Source organism: Quercus suber, unplaced genomic scaffold (assembly GCF_002906115.3).
Source record: "Quercus suber isolate HL8 unplaced genomic scaffold, Cork oak 2.0 scaffold_152, whole genome shotgun sequence".
NCBI lineage: Eukaryota > Viridiplantae > Streptophyta > Magnoliopsida > Fagales > Fagaceae > Quercus > Quercus suber.
This window is the reverse complement of record NW_027069613.1, coordinates 400,885-414,534: the sequence shown is the minus strand read 5'-3', so window position 1 is coordinate 414,534 and position 13,650 is coordinate 400,885. Positions and strand designations below refer to the sequence as shown.

General features: G+C 31.5%; 1 protein-coding gene across 1 annotated transcript; it reads right to left on the bottom strand.

Annotated features, from left to right (window-relative positions):
• Window positions 1-9,955: 9,955 nt before the first annotated feature.
• On the bottom strand, window positions 9,956-13,104 carry LOC112003787 (BTB/POZ domain-containing protein At1g55760). Its single transcript, XM_024035996.2, has 4 exons — window positions 12,288-13,104; window positions 11,605-11,750; window positions 10,995-11,113; window positions 9,956-10,801 (listed from the first exon to the last, which is right to left on the bottom strand). The coding sequence occupies exons 1-4, from the start codon at window positions 12,407-12,409 to the stop codon at window positions 10,199-10,201; spliced, it is 990 nt and encodes a 329-aa protein (XP_023891764.2). The 5' UTR covers window positions 12,410-13,104; the 3' UTR covers window positions 9,956-10,198.
• Window positions 13,105-13,650: the final 546 nt, after the last annotated feature.

Sequence of the window (13,650 nt, the reverse complement as noted above, 5' to 3'; positions counted from 1 at the left end):
TTTATTTCATAGCTTATTGAGATGTCAAGTTCTGAGTGGTGTAACATTACTTTTAGGTTATCACAATTACTTTTAGGTAACTCAATAATTATCGTTGTTCTTCATTGGATTTCAGAGGAACATATTTGTTAGAATTGAGGAATTGCTGCGATTATTAATAATTATGAAAAACTCTTTTCAACAAATATATATATATATATATATGTAGGGGTGATGGGCCCGATAGTATATATCTATGTTTGGGTCGGGGGCCCAATCCGAGGACATCAAGTAGTCTGAGGACGGAAAAACACTATCATAGGAGTCTGTGTTAGTGAGTGAAGAGATGAGGTTTGGTCATAAGAGTCCAGAAAGGTGGACGAGGAGGAATGCCTCATCGACTGAGCAAAGCCGAGGTCTGAAGGTGTGATCTGCCATCCAGGGCAGCGTTCTGGGAGATTCTATTGATAAGGATACGAATCATAGAAGCACAGGATAGTGGGGAAGCCATAAAATATCTAAAAGAAAGCTGCTACTATCGCATTGAATACTTTGTAGCTAATTCTCTGGCCGCATTAATGAGAAAGTGATACCTGAACGATAATTTTTAGCCTTACAGCTACTCCCAAAGACTTCAGGAATGTGCTGATGGGATAAGGATCAACACCAACAATCTAATCTACACGTGGAGGGTAGAGATGAAAGAAGGAAGATAGTATCAAATAGAAAGAAGACCCTAGGTAAAAGGGATCGGAGAATTAAGAGAAAAATACTATAGTAACAAGAACTGTGCTTGTAATCAAATTCAAGAGATATGTACAAAGACTGATCTCCTCGGATTGTGTCGAGAACAATTTTTTTTAGATAAAACCAGTTTATCTTTACTTTATTGTCATTTGGATCCATTATAATCAAGGTTGTCAAAATCGGGATTCTACGTAGGATCGTGAGAGCTAGGTAGGATCGTGGATTGTAGGATTGAATCGTGAATCGTAAGATCCTATCTATTTTCAGATTTTAAGCAAAAAACCTATTGATAGTGACTTTGTATGTTATATAATCACTTAAAATATGAATCTATCATTTTAAAAAAAGTTTGTATCATAAAATGTAATTTGCACGCACTATATTGTTCTTATGTCATTCTAACAAAATAAAATATATTTAACTTTTGACATAATGTATCTAAAAAGTCCAGTATATGTTTAATTAGTAACTAAGTACCAAAATATTATCTACACATATGGAAAATGTTTTTCAAATTCTAAGTTCCAAATCCAAAATAAGTTAGGCTAGTTAGCATATAAAAACTAGCTAACTGCAAATTTACAATATGTAATCCAAAAGAGAATTCTCAATTTAAGGTAAAACTAGCTAATTACAAATATGAAATCCAAAAGAGAATTCCCATTCTAAGGTTCTTCTAATCTAATCACTGTCATTGTCATATCTCATTTCATCATCTATATCCTTCATAGTATCAACATCCAAAACATTAAACTTAAGTACTATAGTTTTTTTGAGATTTTATGTTGACATAGGGGTAAATTTGGGATTTCAATTCATTATTGGGCTTCTGATAACCCATTGGGCTTGTGAGTTTAGGTGGATTATCTTACCCAAATGAATCCCACTTTTAAAAAAAAAAAAAAAAAAAATCAAGCCAAATGGTAGGATTGGTAGGATCCCATACGATCCTACGATCCTATACGATCCTACACAATCCTACATACGATCCTACTATTTTTGCGATCCTGCTACAATTTTAAACTTTTTGGTGAGGTGGGATTGTAAAATCGTGCGATTTTACGATTCGAATCACGATTTTACGATCCGGATCGCGATTTTGACAACCATAATTATAATTGTTACCCAATTCATTAAAGCCTAATTTTCTAACCTACTCTTTACAAATTCATTGTATTGGGCTCTTTACTCCTAGATCCTTTTACCCTTTGGGCTTAGGAACCAAACTGTGTCCTTACAATATATATATATATATGATAAACTATGATTTTTTTTTTTTTTATCATTAAAATCATTCAATATTGATTACCAATGCCAATTATGTTTCAAACTGATTTTTCCTTTGTCTTTTTTTCTTCCCTCACCTATTTTAATTAAGTTTTAACTACAGGCATCTATCATCTATGTTTATGCCCATACATGGTTACACATTCAATGTGTTTGTTTGAGTTCACTTCTCTATCCAAACAAAATTTTAATTAATTTTTTTTTTTTTTAGTTTTACACTCAATTTATTTCAATGAAAAACCTTATGTGAAAATAACTTTTCGTATTTTCTTGTGTTTGGTAGTATTAGAAAAAAAAGGTTAAAATGAAAATTATCTATTAAATTCACTTATTTAGCTTGGCATGAGATAGAGTTATTTTTCGCCAATTTTTTTTTTGAAAAAACAAATTTATCTTATGCAAAGCTAAATATGAAAAACAATTCTATCTCGTATGAAGTTAAAATAAAGAAAGTCAAAATATAGTTTTCCAACTCATTTTAAGGTTGCTTCCAAAATTTTTTTTAAAAATGATATAATTTTTTAGATTTTGAAACATAATTCATTTTCCAAAAAATATTAATGTTGAAACAAATTGAGCGATAATTATAATAAAACTTTAGGAATTATCTTAAACATTTTGTAACTCTATAAAACTGTTGTACTGATGTTATTTAAACTGAATGTAATTTTCAATACAATGGCAATATGGTGGACAATTTGCCTACAGATTTTTTTTTGGTAGAAAAAAAAAAAAAAACAAAAACAAAAACGTTAAAGGAGAAAGGGTGACGTCTCTTACAACACTGTGTGAGCGAGCTACAAGGATATTTTGAATCTCCAATTTAGGCCTACCCACCCCACCTATTGGTGAGACTCAACCACAAGTGCTTATGGTAAGGAATCCGAGCTCATAACACTCTATTGACAAGCTTTTGTGGTTTTGCCTATAGAATTTACTATCATATAAATCTTACATGAATTAAAGATTTGGCCTAAAAAAAAAACTCCTGTTACACTTTCGTAACGTACCCGATTCTTAGGTGTTAGGTCTCAACATGTTTCTTAAAGTTCATTCGCTAATTCCTTTAGTTGAGTATAGGGAAACCTAGGATACAAAAGATCAAGGAATAAAGCTTGTCGCTTGAGATGACCAATGCAAGACCCAACTACATAATCAAGACAATTGCACACTTTGCATGAGATGGAGTGCCCCTCAGGGCCTCAGGCAGATTCGTTAAATTACTCAATACAGCCCGAGAAGAGTTGGGCCAAGGCTCTTAAAAATGAATTTTTTTTCCTAACCTGGATGTCTCTCATAAAGTACTTGACTAATCTCTCGATTGAGTTTTATCTCTCGTTCCATATACATTGGGTAGATGACTAATTTGAAGGTGGACTTAAAATTCTAAATTGCTAATTAACACTATGTTTGGTTTGAGGGGGAAGAGGAGGGAAAAGAAGGGAAATTAAGCATTTTTCTCTATTTGGATAGCCTGAGGGAACAAAGAATGAACTAAATTTGATGAAAAATCTACTTGATCCCACATTTTTCCATTCCCCCTTATTCTTTTTCTTTTCTCTTCCATTCCCTTCTCTCAAACCAAACATAGGGTAAGTTATTTAAACCCAAGATGTAAAACGATGGTCAATAGGGTTGATTAATCTATACTACTATTTAAAGGACTACACTTATTTGGACTTGATTTTTTTAATTCCAAAGTACCCCTATTTTCCTAGGTTTTAAGTAGAGACAAAACTAAAAGATAATTTGATAAAATAGACAAACAGAGCACTCCTAAAATTTGGGATTTTTTTTCTTCACGTTCATCCTTTTATTCCCTAAAATTTAGCATTTTTTAGAAGTAGGCTCAATGTCAAACACTACCAAATTTCAAAAAAACCGAAATTCTTGCTAATAATAACAAACATTCCACCAAAAACCCACTGCATCACGTATAAAAGTTAAAAAAAAAAACGAAAAAGAAAAAGGCTGTTCGCCTTAATAGTATTCAAATGTCTGCTATATACTATCCGAAAAAAATAATAATAATAATTAAAACTTCTCCGTTTCCCTCTCTTTTATCCTACTAATCCATTTATCCATTTCCCTCTCTTTCACCTCCCACTAAACTCAGTAGTTATTATTTACGATAACTACTAAAAACTGACCATTTATATTCATCATTTTTTCAACAGAAAGTGCCAAAACTGATTAATTTGAAAAAAGAGAAAAATGGTACTCCATAGTTAATCCACCCTCTCACAAATCACAGTTAGGTAACTCTCTCTCCTCTTGCACTCTCTTACTTTCAATTTCATTTTCAGGTTTTTTTTTTTTTTTTTTCTTTAGTCATTTTGATAAAATTTTCTGATATTTATTTTTGGTTGATACATTTTTCTCAAGGATATTTTTTATTGATGCATTTTGACAGGGAGAAGACACATTTTGAAAGAGATTAAATGGTACTCTACAATTAATCCACCCTCTAACAAATCACAATTAGGTAACTCTCTTTCCTCTCACGCTCTCTTACTTTTAATTCATTTTTAGTTTTTTTTTTAATATTTATTTCTTGAGTCATATTGATATAATTTTTTAAAGCTTTTTTTTTTTTTTTTTTAATGTATTTTGATAGAGAGAAGTCGCATATTGAAAGAGATTGTCATTGATTGATTAGGTTGATTGCAGNTTGTTAAAATTAGGAAAAATAAACTAATTGATAGTCTTAATATCAAACAATTTTTTTCTTTTTCTTTTTGAAGTTCCAAGAACAAAGACAAACAACAAATCAATGTCAAGAGCAATCAGGTTTCCAACATCCATAAGAATAAAGAAAAAGGAAAAATGAAGGACGAAGCTGATCTCTAACACTCATGCAACAGAGACAAACAGAGAATTAAAATCAAGGACAATGTGATTTCCAACATCCATGAGAAAAAAAAGAAACGAACAAAAAAACTAAAGGACAATGCAATTTTCAACATCCAAAACAGTAAAGACAAACAAAAATGAGAGTGAAGGACGATGCAATAATAAAGCAGGTACATATCATTACAACATCTACTTTTTTAAATAAAAAAAAAAATACTTCATTACATAGTTTGGATATTATTTTTTTTTATTTTTTTAAAATTGGTAATTAAATGATAGTTCTTCAAGTCCCAAGCTGAAGTAGACCATTTCACGTACATGGAGCTATGCAATATCATCACAAGGTCAGTTTAAATATTCATTTCACAAGTTTATGCTTGATGTTTATTGTATTTATCATTATTGTGTACGTTTTAAAGTCTCTATTAATAACACTGACATACACATTTTGTTTCATAGGTTTATGGCAAATGCTGCTGGAAAGCAATTAGAATGTGAAACAAATGACATTGCTCCACCAACTTCTCCACCGTAGCCGGCATAATATTAATAACTTCACATATTCTATGTTTCAGATGTAATGACTTATTTTATAGTTTTACCTGATGTAAATATTTCACTTTTCTACATTGATCCATCATCTTTTCACAATAGCTTTTGTAAAGGTCACCTCATTTATTTTGTAAATAGTTTTATTGTTACAATTTCATTATGCATTTTCATTATATGCACTATTTATAAGATTTATTCAATGGATCTTTTTTTCCTCCCCCTATAGGTTAATACTAAATTATAGCATTATCTTCCAATTAATAACACGTTGATTACTACATAAACAAAATTGGCAAAAAAAGGATAGTAATTACGGAATACTAGCCTCTGAGCACGCGCTCACGCGCGTGCTCAGAGGCTCTTCTATTTTTTGGATAAAGGTTAATTTAGGGTATTTATTATAATTTGGGATTACTACATTTTCTAATCACAAAAAAAAAAAAAAAAAAACCTTGGTGTGATGAAAAAATTATTTCACCACTCATAATACTCATCACACCCTAGGTTTTTTTTTTTTTTTTTTTGGTGATTAGAAAATGTAGTAATCCCAAATTATAATAAATACCCTAAATTAACCTTTACCCAAAAAATAGAAGAGCCTCTGAGCACGCGCGTGAGCGCGTGCTCAGAGGCTAGTAATAATTAAAACTTCTCCGTTTCCCTCTCTTTTATCCTACTAATCCATTTATCCATTTCCCTCTCTTTCACCTCCCACTAAACTCAGTAGTTATTATTTACGATAACTACTAAAAACTGACCATTTATATTCATCATTTTTTCAACAGAAAGTGCCAAAACTGATTAATTTGAAAAAAGAGAAAAATGGTACTCCATAGTTAATCCACCCTCTCACAAATCACAATTAGGTAACTCTCTCTCCTCTTGCACTCTCTTACTTTCAATTTCATTTTCAGGTTTTTTTTTTTTTTTTTTCTTTAGTCATTTTGATAAAATTTTCTGATATTTATTTTTGGTTGATACATTTTTCTCAAGGATATTTTTTATTGATGCATTTTGACAGGGAGAAGACACATTTTGAAAGAGATTAAATGGTACTCTACAATTAATCCACCCTCTAACAAATCACAATTAGGTAACTCTCTTTCCTCTCACGCTCTCTTACTTTTAATTCCATTTTTAGTTTTTTTTTTAATATTTATTTCTTGAGTCATATTGATATAATTTTTTAAAGCTTTTTTTTTTTTTTTTTTTTAATGTATTTTGATAGAGAGAAGTCGCATATTGAAAGAGATTGTCATTGATTGATTAGGTTGATTGCAGAATAGTTGACGATGGTGAAGAATCGAAGACACAATATTACATAAGCCCTTATTAAAGAGCCCCGATGAGTGCAAAGGAGTATGAGACATCTAATTTATTTATTTTTTATTTTATGTTATTTTTATATATATATCTTCATCTATTGTTGGATTTCGTGGGGAAAAAATTGTAATTCTTTTTTTTTTATATTTTTTTTTTAAATTTCTATCAGGTTGATCTAAAAGATTGAGAAGAATGATTTGGATGTATAAGTTACAAGTTGTAACTGTGTATATATTTCAATTTTCAAAATAAGGCAACATGCTAGGGATCCCAAATTTTTTTTCTTTCAATATGAATTTGGCAATATTGTTAGGGCTCCACTAGATTACCAACTAAATGCGTCTTCTTCTTCTTCTTTTTTTCCCCTCAAATGGAGTTGTTGAAAACTTGGATTTGGGTGATAATACACAATTGTATAGGATAAGTCTTCGCGTGTAGAGAGTTAGAAAGTTTTTGTTTTTGTTTTTTTTTTTTTTTTTTTTGTATTTTTTGTTTTTGTTTTTGTTTTTTTGTTTTTTTTTTTTTTGGAGAGATTTAGGAAGTTAATCATGAAAGGTAAATATTTTTTTTAAAAAAATTTATTTTATAGTGCCCGTTTGAGAATTGCTTATTTTGGATATATAGTTTATTTGCATATGTGAGACAAAAAAAAATAAAAAAATAAAAACTAGTAATTTAATTTTTAAAGTAATATTCCAAGTGAATTTGCATCCAAAACTCTTTTGCATCCAAGTGAATTTGCATCCAAGTGAATTTGTAAAGTAATATTCCAAGTGTTATGTATGAGAGGAGATTATTTCAATAGCTAAGTCATTAAAGTAATATTCCAAGCGAATTTGCATCCCAAGCGCATTTGCATCTGAGTGAATTTGCATCCAAGTGAATTTGTAAAGTAATATTCCAAGTGTTATGTATAAGAGGAGATTATTTTATTAGCTAAGTCAAGAGATGTGATAGTATTTAACAAATTAAATTGTATTGAATACAAAATTTTATCAATAAAACATTAAATTGTCCGGCACAACTATGCAAAGTAAATATTGATAATGAATTGTATCAAGATTGCATGGGTTAAAGACTTAAAGGTAAAAATTAATTTTAGTAATGCACCAAAAAAGTGCAATGATTCAAGTTAATTAAGAAAACTAGAGCGCGTGCTCCAAGGATCTTCTATTTTTTGGATAAAATTTAATAATTTGATCCATTAACTTCTTCATGATAGCTTTTGTAAAAGTCATTGCATGTATTTTGTAAGTAGTTTTATTGTTACAATTTCATTATGCATTTTCAATATAGGTATTATTTATAAGATTTATTCAGAGGATCTTTTTTTTCCTCCCAAAAGGTTAATACTAAATTATAGCATCATCTTCCAATCAATAACATGTTGATTACTGCATAATCAAAATGGACAAAAATGGATAATAATTACGGAATACTAGCCTCTGAGCGCGTGCTCAAAGGCTCTTCTATTTTTTAGGTAAGGGCTAATTTAAAGCATTTATTATAATTTGGGATTATACATTTTCCAATTACAAAAAAAAAAAAAAAAAAAAACTAGGAGTGTGATGAGTATTATATGTGGTGAAATAATTTTTCATTACATCCTTAGGTTTTTTTTTTTTTTTTTTTTTGTGATTAGAAAATGTAATAATTTCAAATTATAATAAATGTTCTAAATTAACTTTTACTCAAAAAATAGAAGAGCTTCTGAGCGCAGAGGCTAGTTAATAATTATAAATGTGAGAATGAAATTTATGCGTTTGAGTATTATTGGGCTGCTACAAGCTATCGAAGTGGGATATATCTTGTTTGGTGCTCATTAAAGTGGATCTGGGCTTTTAAAAATTTTGTGGGTTCACTCAATATGATCCTAGAATGAGCGAAAGAAACTTCAAAATTTCAGTTTTCTGGCAAGATAGAATAACAATTGGATCCATCTATCTTGAAAGGCCTGAGGCTATTCATAGTCTAAACTCTAGGCCTGTACTTTACAGGCTTTACACCAATCATGTGGGTACTTTTTCTTTCTTGAGGTGGTGGCCTACCTTTACTATCCAATAAAAGGGGAAAAAAAAAAATGAAACAAGAAAAATGAAAAAGATCCCAAATAATATTCCCTCCATATTCTCAATAACCATTGCTTTTTCTGTTTTCTCTCTCAATTCCACATATAAGTATTCTGTTTTGAATAGACAATTCAAGTATGCATACTTAAATAGAAACTTCACTTTTGGAATTGTCTTTCAACTTGAATATGTATAAAAACAGAAGACCCTTCAAAGATTTCCTATTAAAGCGGAGTTTGTTATTAGTTTTCCAGTGAGAGGTGAGTTTGTAATTCTTCTCATAACAGAAACTTTTGTAAAGTTGTTCTGGAACACACCCAGTTGAATATGGTGCTTTGACCAAGCTTTAGGCCATTATATGGTCTTGTTTTTCATTCTTTGGAAGGAAAAACATTTTTTTTGTTGTTGTTGTGAAGTCCATATTTAGTCATGTTTCTTTAGCTTGTCAATTAGTTGTGATTATGAGTTCTGAATAATTGGAATATATCTGAATATGATAATTGGAAATGTATTCCAGATGTATATTATGTTTGGAACATATTTGGTTCTGAATATGATAATTGGAAATTTAATCTAGATGTTTAGAAAATATTTGGTTCTAGAAAGGAATTTGACTAATGAAACAAACACGAGAATTATATATTCCTGATTGTAGGAATCCAAGATTCCGTGGAAAATGAATTCTCATGCAGTAAGATTTTGCAAACCAAAGGGTTCTCTAAGAATATGTTTGGAACATAGATTAGATTATGCTGTTTATAAGGTTTATTATCAGTTACAAGAGGTAGGCATTGCGGTGAGAGTGCCTTTCAACAATTAGTTTTCTGTTTATTGAATGATTAGGATGTGAATCAGGTCAAGAGGGTTGTGGCTCAGTGCACAGTCCAATTTGAGAAGAACCTAGGTTTGAATACTCCTCGTTTATTGTAAGAATAAAAGGAAGAAGAAAAGATTAGGATATAGTTAAGATTCTTTGCTAGCCAAATGATGAGCTAGAGGAATTCATTGTCATTTCAGACTTGTTTCTATAATGATAATTTTCTACTCTGGCCATTCAATTCTCATTCTGCTCATGCAGGCATTATGCATGTTGAGGACATGGATTCCTTCACAACAATGAACTAGTGTATTCAATCAGAACAATCTTCTCAAATCTGAATTTATATTATCAAATCAATTGCATATCAATAAGAATACAAGAATGCGTTCCTCCATATTGAAGACCAATATTTATATATACAATTAGACAAACAAATTCCATTTGGACAAAAGAATAATCTTCATGACATAAGATTCTGCACAATTGTCTAACAATCCATTTTCAAGGTCACAACAACATACAGCTGACTAAACAAGCTTTTTCTTCCCTATCTTTTGTAGGCAGAGTTTTAGAAACCTTTCCACACATTGAGAATTTCATGGAAGATTTCTGCTATTAGGTCTCTATCTGCATGTTGCAAGAAGGCATTCAAATCATCTCGTATGTCAAATATCTTGCCAAACTTCACAAGATAACGCATGCAGCTGCTCTTCAGTTTTGGTAATTGATATAGAGATGCATTCTGGAGCCTCTCGAGTACATTTCTTGCATCAATATCCTCCAGAAGACTCTCATGGCAAGCCTCTTTTAAGTCGGAGATGTCATATTTATCAGCTGCACGGAGAAGTGCCAGCCGGTGGGTCAAAAAATCTTCATGTTGAATGTTACCATAAATGTAGTTGAGAAAAGCCTGGCAAGCTTCAATTGACATGTCAGAGATATCTATGGTAGACATTTCTTTCTCCTTCAAGTTATGCAAGAACATGTTACGAAAAACAGGTGATTGTGCACCAAGAACAGCACGATGAGCCCCAATGCTTCCATCAGAGGCATTAATTATAATATCCGTGTGGATGCTTTCTGTCAACATTCGACTGAGGGATGCAAGAGCTGTTGCATGAGATCGTTTGTGTGTTAATTCGTTAACCCAGATAGAGCAAGGTTCTCCTCCCTGCACAATCAATGTCATTTTGTAGGTAAGGCAGTGGCAACACTTAGATTCCAAATTCCTATGATTTACATTAATCAGTGAAAGTTTCTAAACAACCCGAGGAATTTATGTTCATTTTCTTTTAGGGCAATTATCCTTTTCAATCAATACAATAGAATGGTAGTCAAAAATCAAATAATAAATAGATGCTTACGCCTGGAGACGCAGTCTTCAAATCAAGGAATTCAACGTCGATGATAAATTTCCCAGTTAATGGAACCTCTATTGCCCAAACAAAATCATCGTTGTTCTTGATTTGCTTGTCTGTTATTTCTGTATGTACATGGAAGACAAGTTATTTTAATGTATTTTAAAGGGAAAAAATAGAGTCCAAGAAAAATTAGGGAGGTTTGAAGATACAACAAATAATGACATCCCATATCTTATCCATCAAACTTTAAAGTACTTAATGTATCAATTCTACCTGTTAGTTTTATTATTATTTTAGAAGCATTAGTTTTTGTCTAAACTAGGGGACCTAAATTTCTGCAGTCTTTTTGAGAATAGGTCATAATAAGAATTGAAACAATAGGTCAGTTCTGACTTTGTTCCAATTACATGTATGGGATTTTGTGTTTCAAATTAAACCAAGCTTTGTCACTTGAGTCTCAATTCCTAAAAAGATTGATAAACATTAGCTTGTTCCCAAAGGCATAAGCTGATAGATCAAAGTAATTGATCAAGGTGTCAAAGACGTCAACCTCAAAGCTCTTCCTCTCTTCTAGAAATTTATAAATTCAAAAAGAAAACTAAATTGTTATTACCTGGATGAGTCAAGGGCTTCCGATCTCCTGCAGAACTGACAACTCGAATGATGAAAGATGCAATCGGGGGATTGTCTCTTGTTAGATTTGATATCTCCGGGTACAATTTAACAAACAGCAATCTATTCTTCTCCAGAGATAAATGCCTTCAATTCAAATACAAAAAAATAAAAAATAAAAAAACTACACCAACTTGTAATAGCACAAAAGACACAGAAGCTTTCCCTCCCTTCCCTCAAAAATTTTCAGATACCAAACAAGGGGGTGACCTTCCACTTTCTCAATTACAAGTTCATTGGGTAGGTAAAGGACCAGAATCTTTTATTTTCTTTTGGGCTTCACTTCAGTTATACATCTTTAAATTTTAACTGCCTAATTCTAAATCTAAGCTAATTGCATATGCATTTGTTTGATGCAGACAATTTTACTTTCTTTCCTTTCTTCACAAAAATTCTTAGCTACCAAACACAAGGAATTATAACTTTTTCACTTTCCTCAATTACATGCTCACTAGACAGGTAAGGGGTCAGCTTCTTTTACCTTCTTTTGTGTTTCAATTCAACTATAGACCATCAAAATGCCTCAAAGAAAACTAAATTTAAACAAATATTACATGCTTTTGATGAAATAACAAAATTCTATTACCATGCAAAAAAGAAATTCTGAGAGTCTCTGACTCTTACCAATTCCACTTTCCCATTTTGAAAGGATCTGACTTGCGGTATGTGCAGGAAGCCAAGTTTTCTATCCTCCATTGAGCCAAACGTGAAGTGCTTTCAACTCTATAAGCTGAAGAATCACTCATTCTAGCAAAAGCAAGTGCCACAGTGATCTCATGGATGCAATCGAAAATACCTTCCAAGAAAAACTCTCCAGGCTTTCCCAGGTTTACTTTTTCCACAGTTATCAATCATATGGAAGAAGAACCAGACAACCAAACACGCACAGACACACACACAAACACACTGAAACACAGTTAGACAGACCCTTTGTCTCTTTGTACTAACTGCTAAAGTAACAGTCTTGGAAGTTAGAACAATATAGGAATAGACAGTCTTTTTTTTTCTTTCTTTCTTGTGTTAAAGACTATGTTTTTATTTAGTTTTGGAAAAGTAGTTTTATTGGTTTCGGGAAAGCAAGGATTTTGGTGTTGGTTGGTGTTGCTTTAAGCCAATGACTGTGGAGTCTTTATAATTGGCTGACGTTTTTATTTGTTTGATTGTTTGAGATATGTGATGGTATGGTGGTGGTTTGTTGGCTTACACTGCACTACAGGGCATGGGGATTGATTTGATTGGGATAGTAGTAATGGGGAGGAATTGGTTTGGTTTTGGTGCTTTGGTTTCATAGTAATTGTTTTTATTCATGTTGTGGAGGACTAGGGGTGGTGGTGTAGCTTGGAAAGGAAAATAATTTTCCTTTTCAGTCTTTGGTGCTTTGAAGCAAAGTATCTAGTTTGAGCTAATTCTTTAGGTCAGCTAATTCTTTAGGTGAGAAAAGAAACAAAAGACATTAAACTCCAGAAAAAGAAAGAGAGGAAAGAGAAAAGTATCTATGTTGTTTGTAATGACCAAATTTATAATTTATCTAATATAAATTTTATTTTAATTTCTCATAAGGAATGGCCCTTGTGGAACTCACCTGCATGGGACCCTTATGTGTGATGTGTCATTAGAATTGTGTTTGTTTAGATCATAGAAGCATGATGATAAATATCTATTGATTGCTACATTGAATCATGGAATTCAATTAATAGGTGTCAAGTTTTAAATAAAATATTTATGATGTATAAATAATTGGTAGATAATATTTAACTGTCACATGCTCTAAAAGCACTTTAATGATATTTTGCACACACTCTTACAATCGGCTTTTCTTCTTGAGTTTTTGAAAAGGAATTAATGAATGTGAGTCAAATTATGAGCAATAATGAAGGTACATAATTATTTTTAGGAATATCAAAGTTATTAATGAATGAGAATTGAATTGATGAGATCCCACACATCATCATCATCCATCAAATTTCACTTTTTAAAGGTTTAATAT

Excerpts from the sequence above, each read along its gene's own strand:
- LOC112003787 (XM_024035996.2), bottom strand. The coding sequence starts at position 12,409 with ATGAGTGATTCTTCAGCTTATAGAGTTGAAAGCACTTCACGTTTGGCT. Across the intron at positions 11,114-11,604 it reads GAAGCCCTTGACTCATCCAG|AAATAACAGACAAGCAAATC; the intron begins GTAATAACAATT and ends ATGTACATACAG. Across the intron at positions 10,802-10,994 it reads TGAAGACTGCGTCTCCAGGC|GGAGGAGAACCTTGCTCTAT; the intron begins GTAAGCATCTAT and ends TTGATTGTGCAG.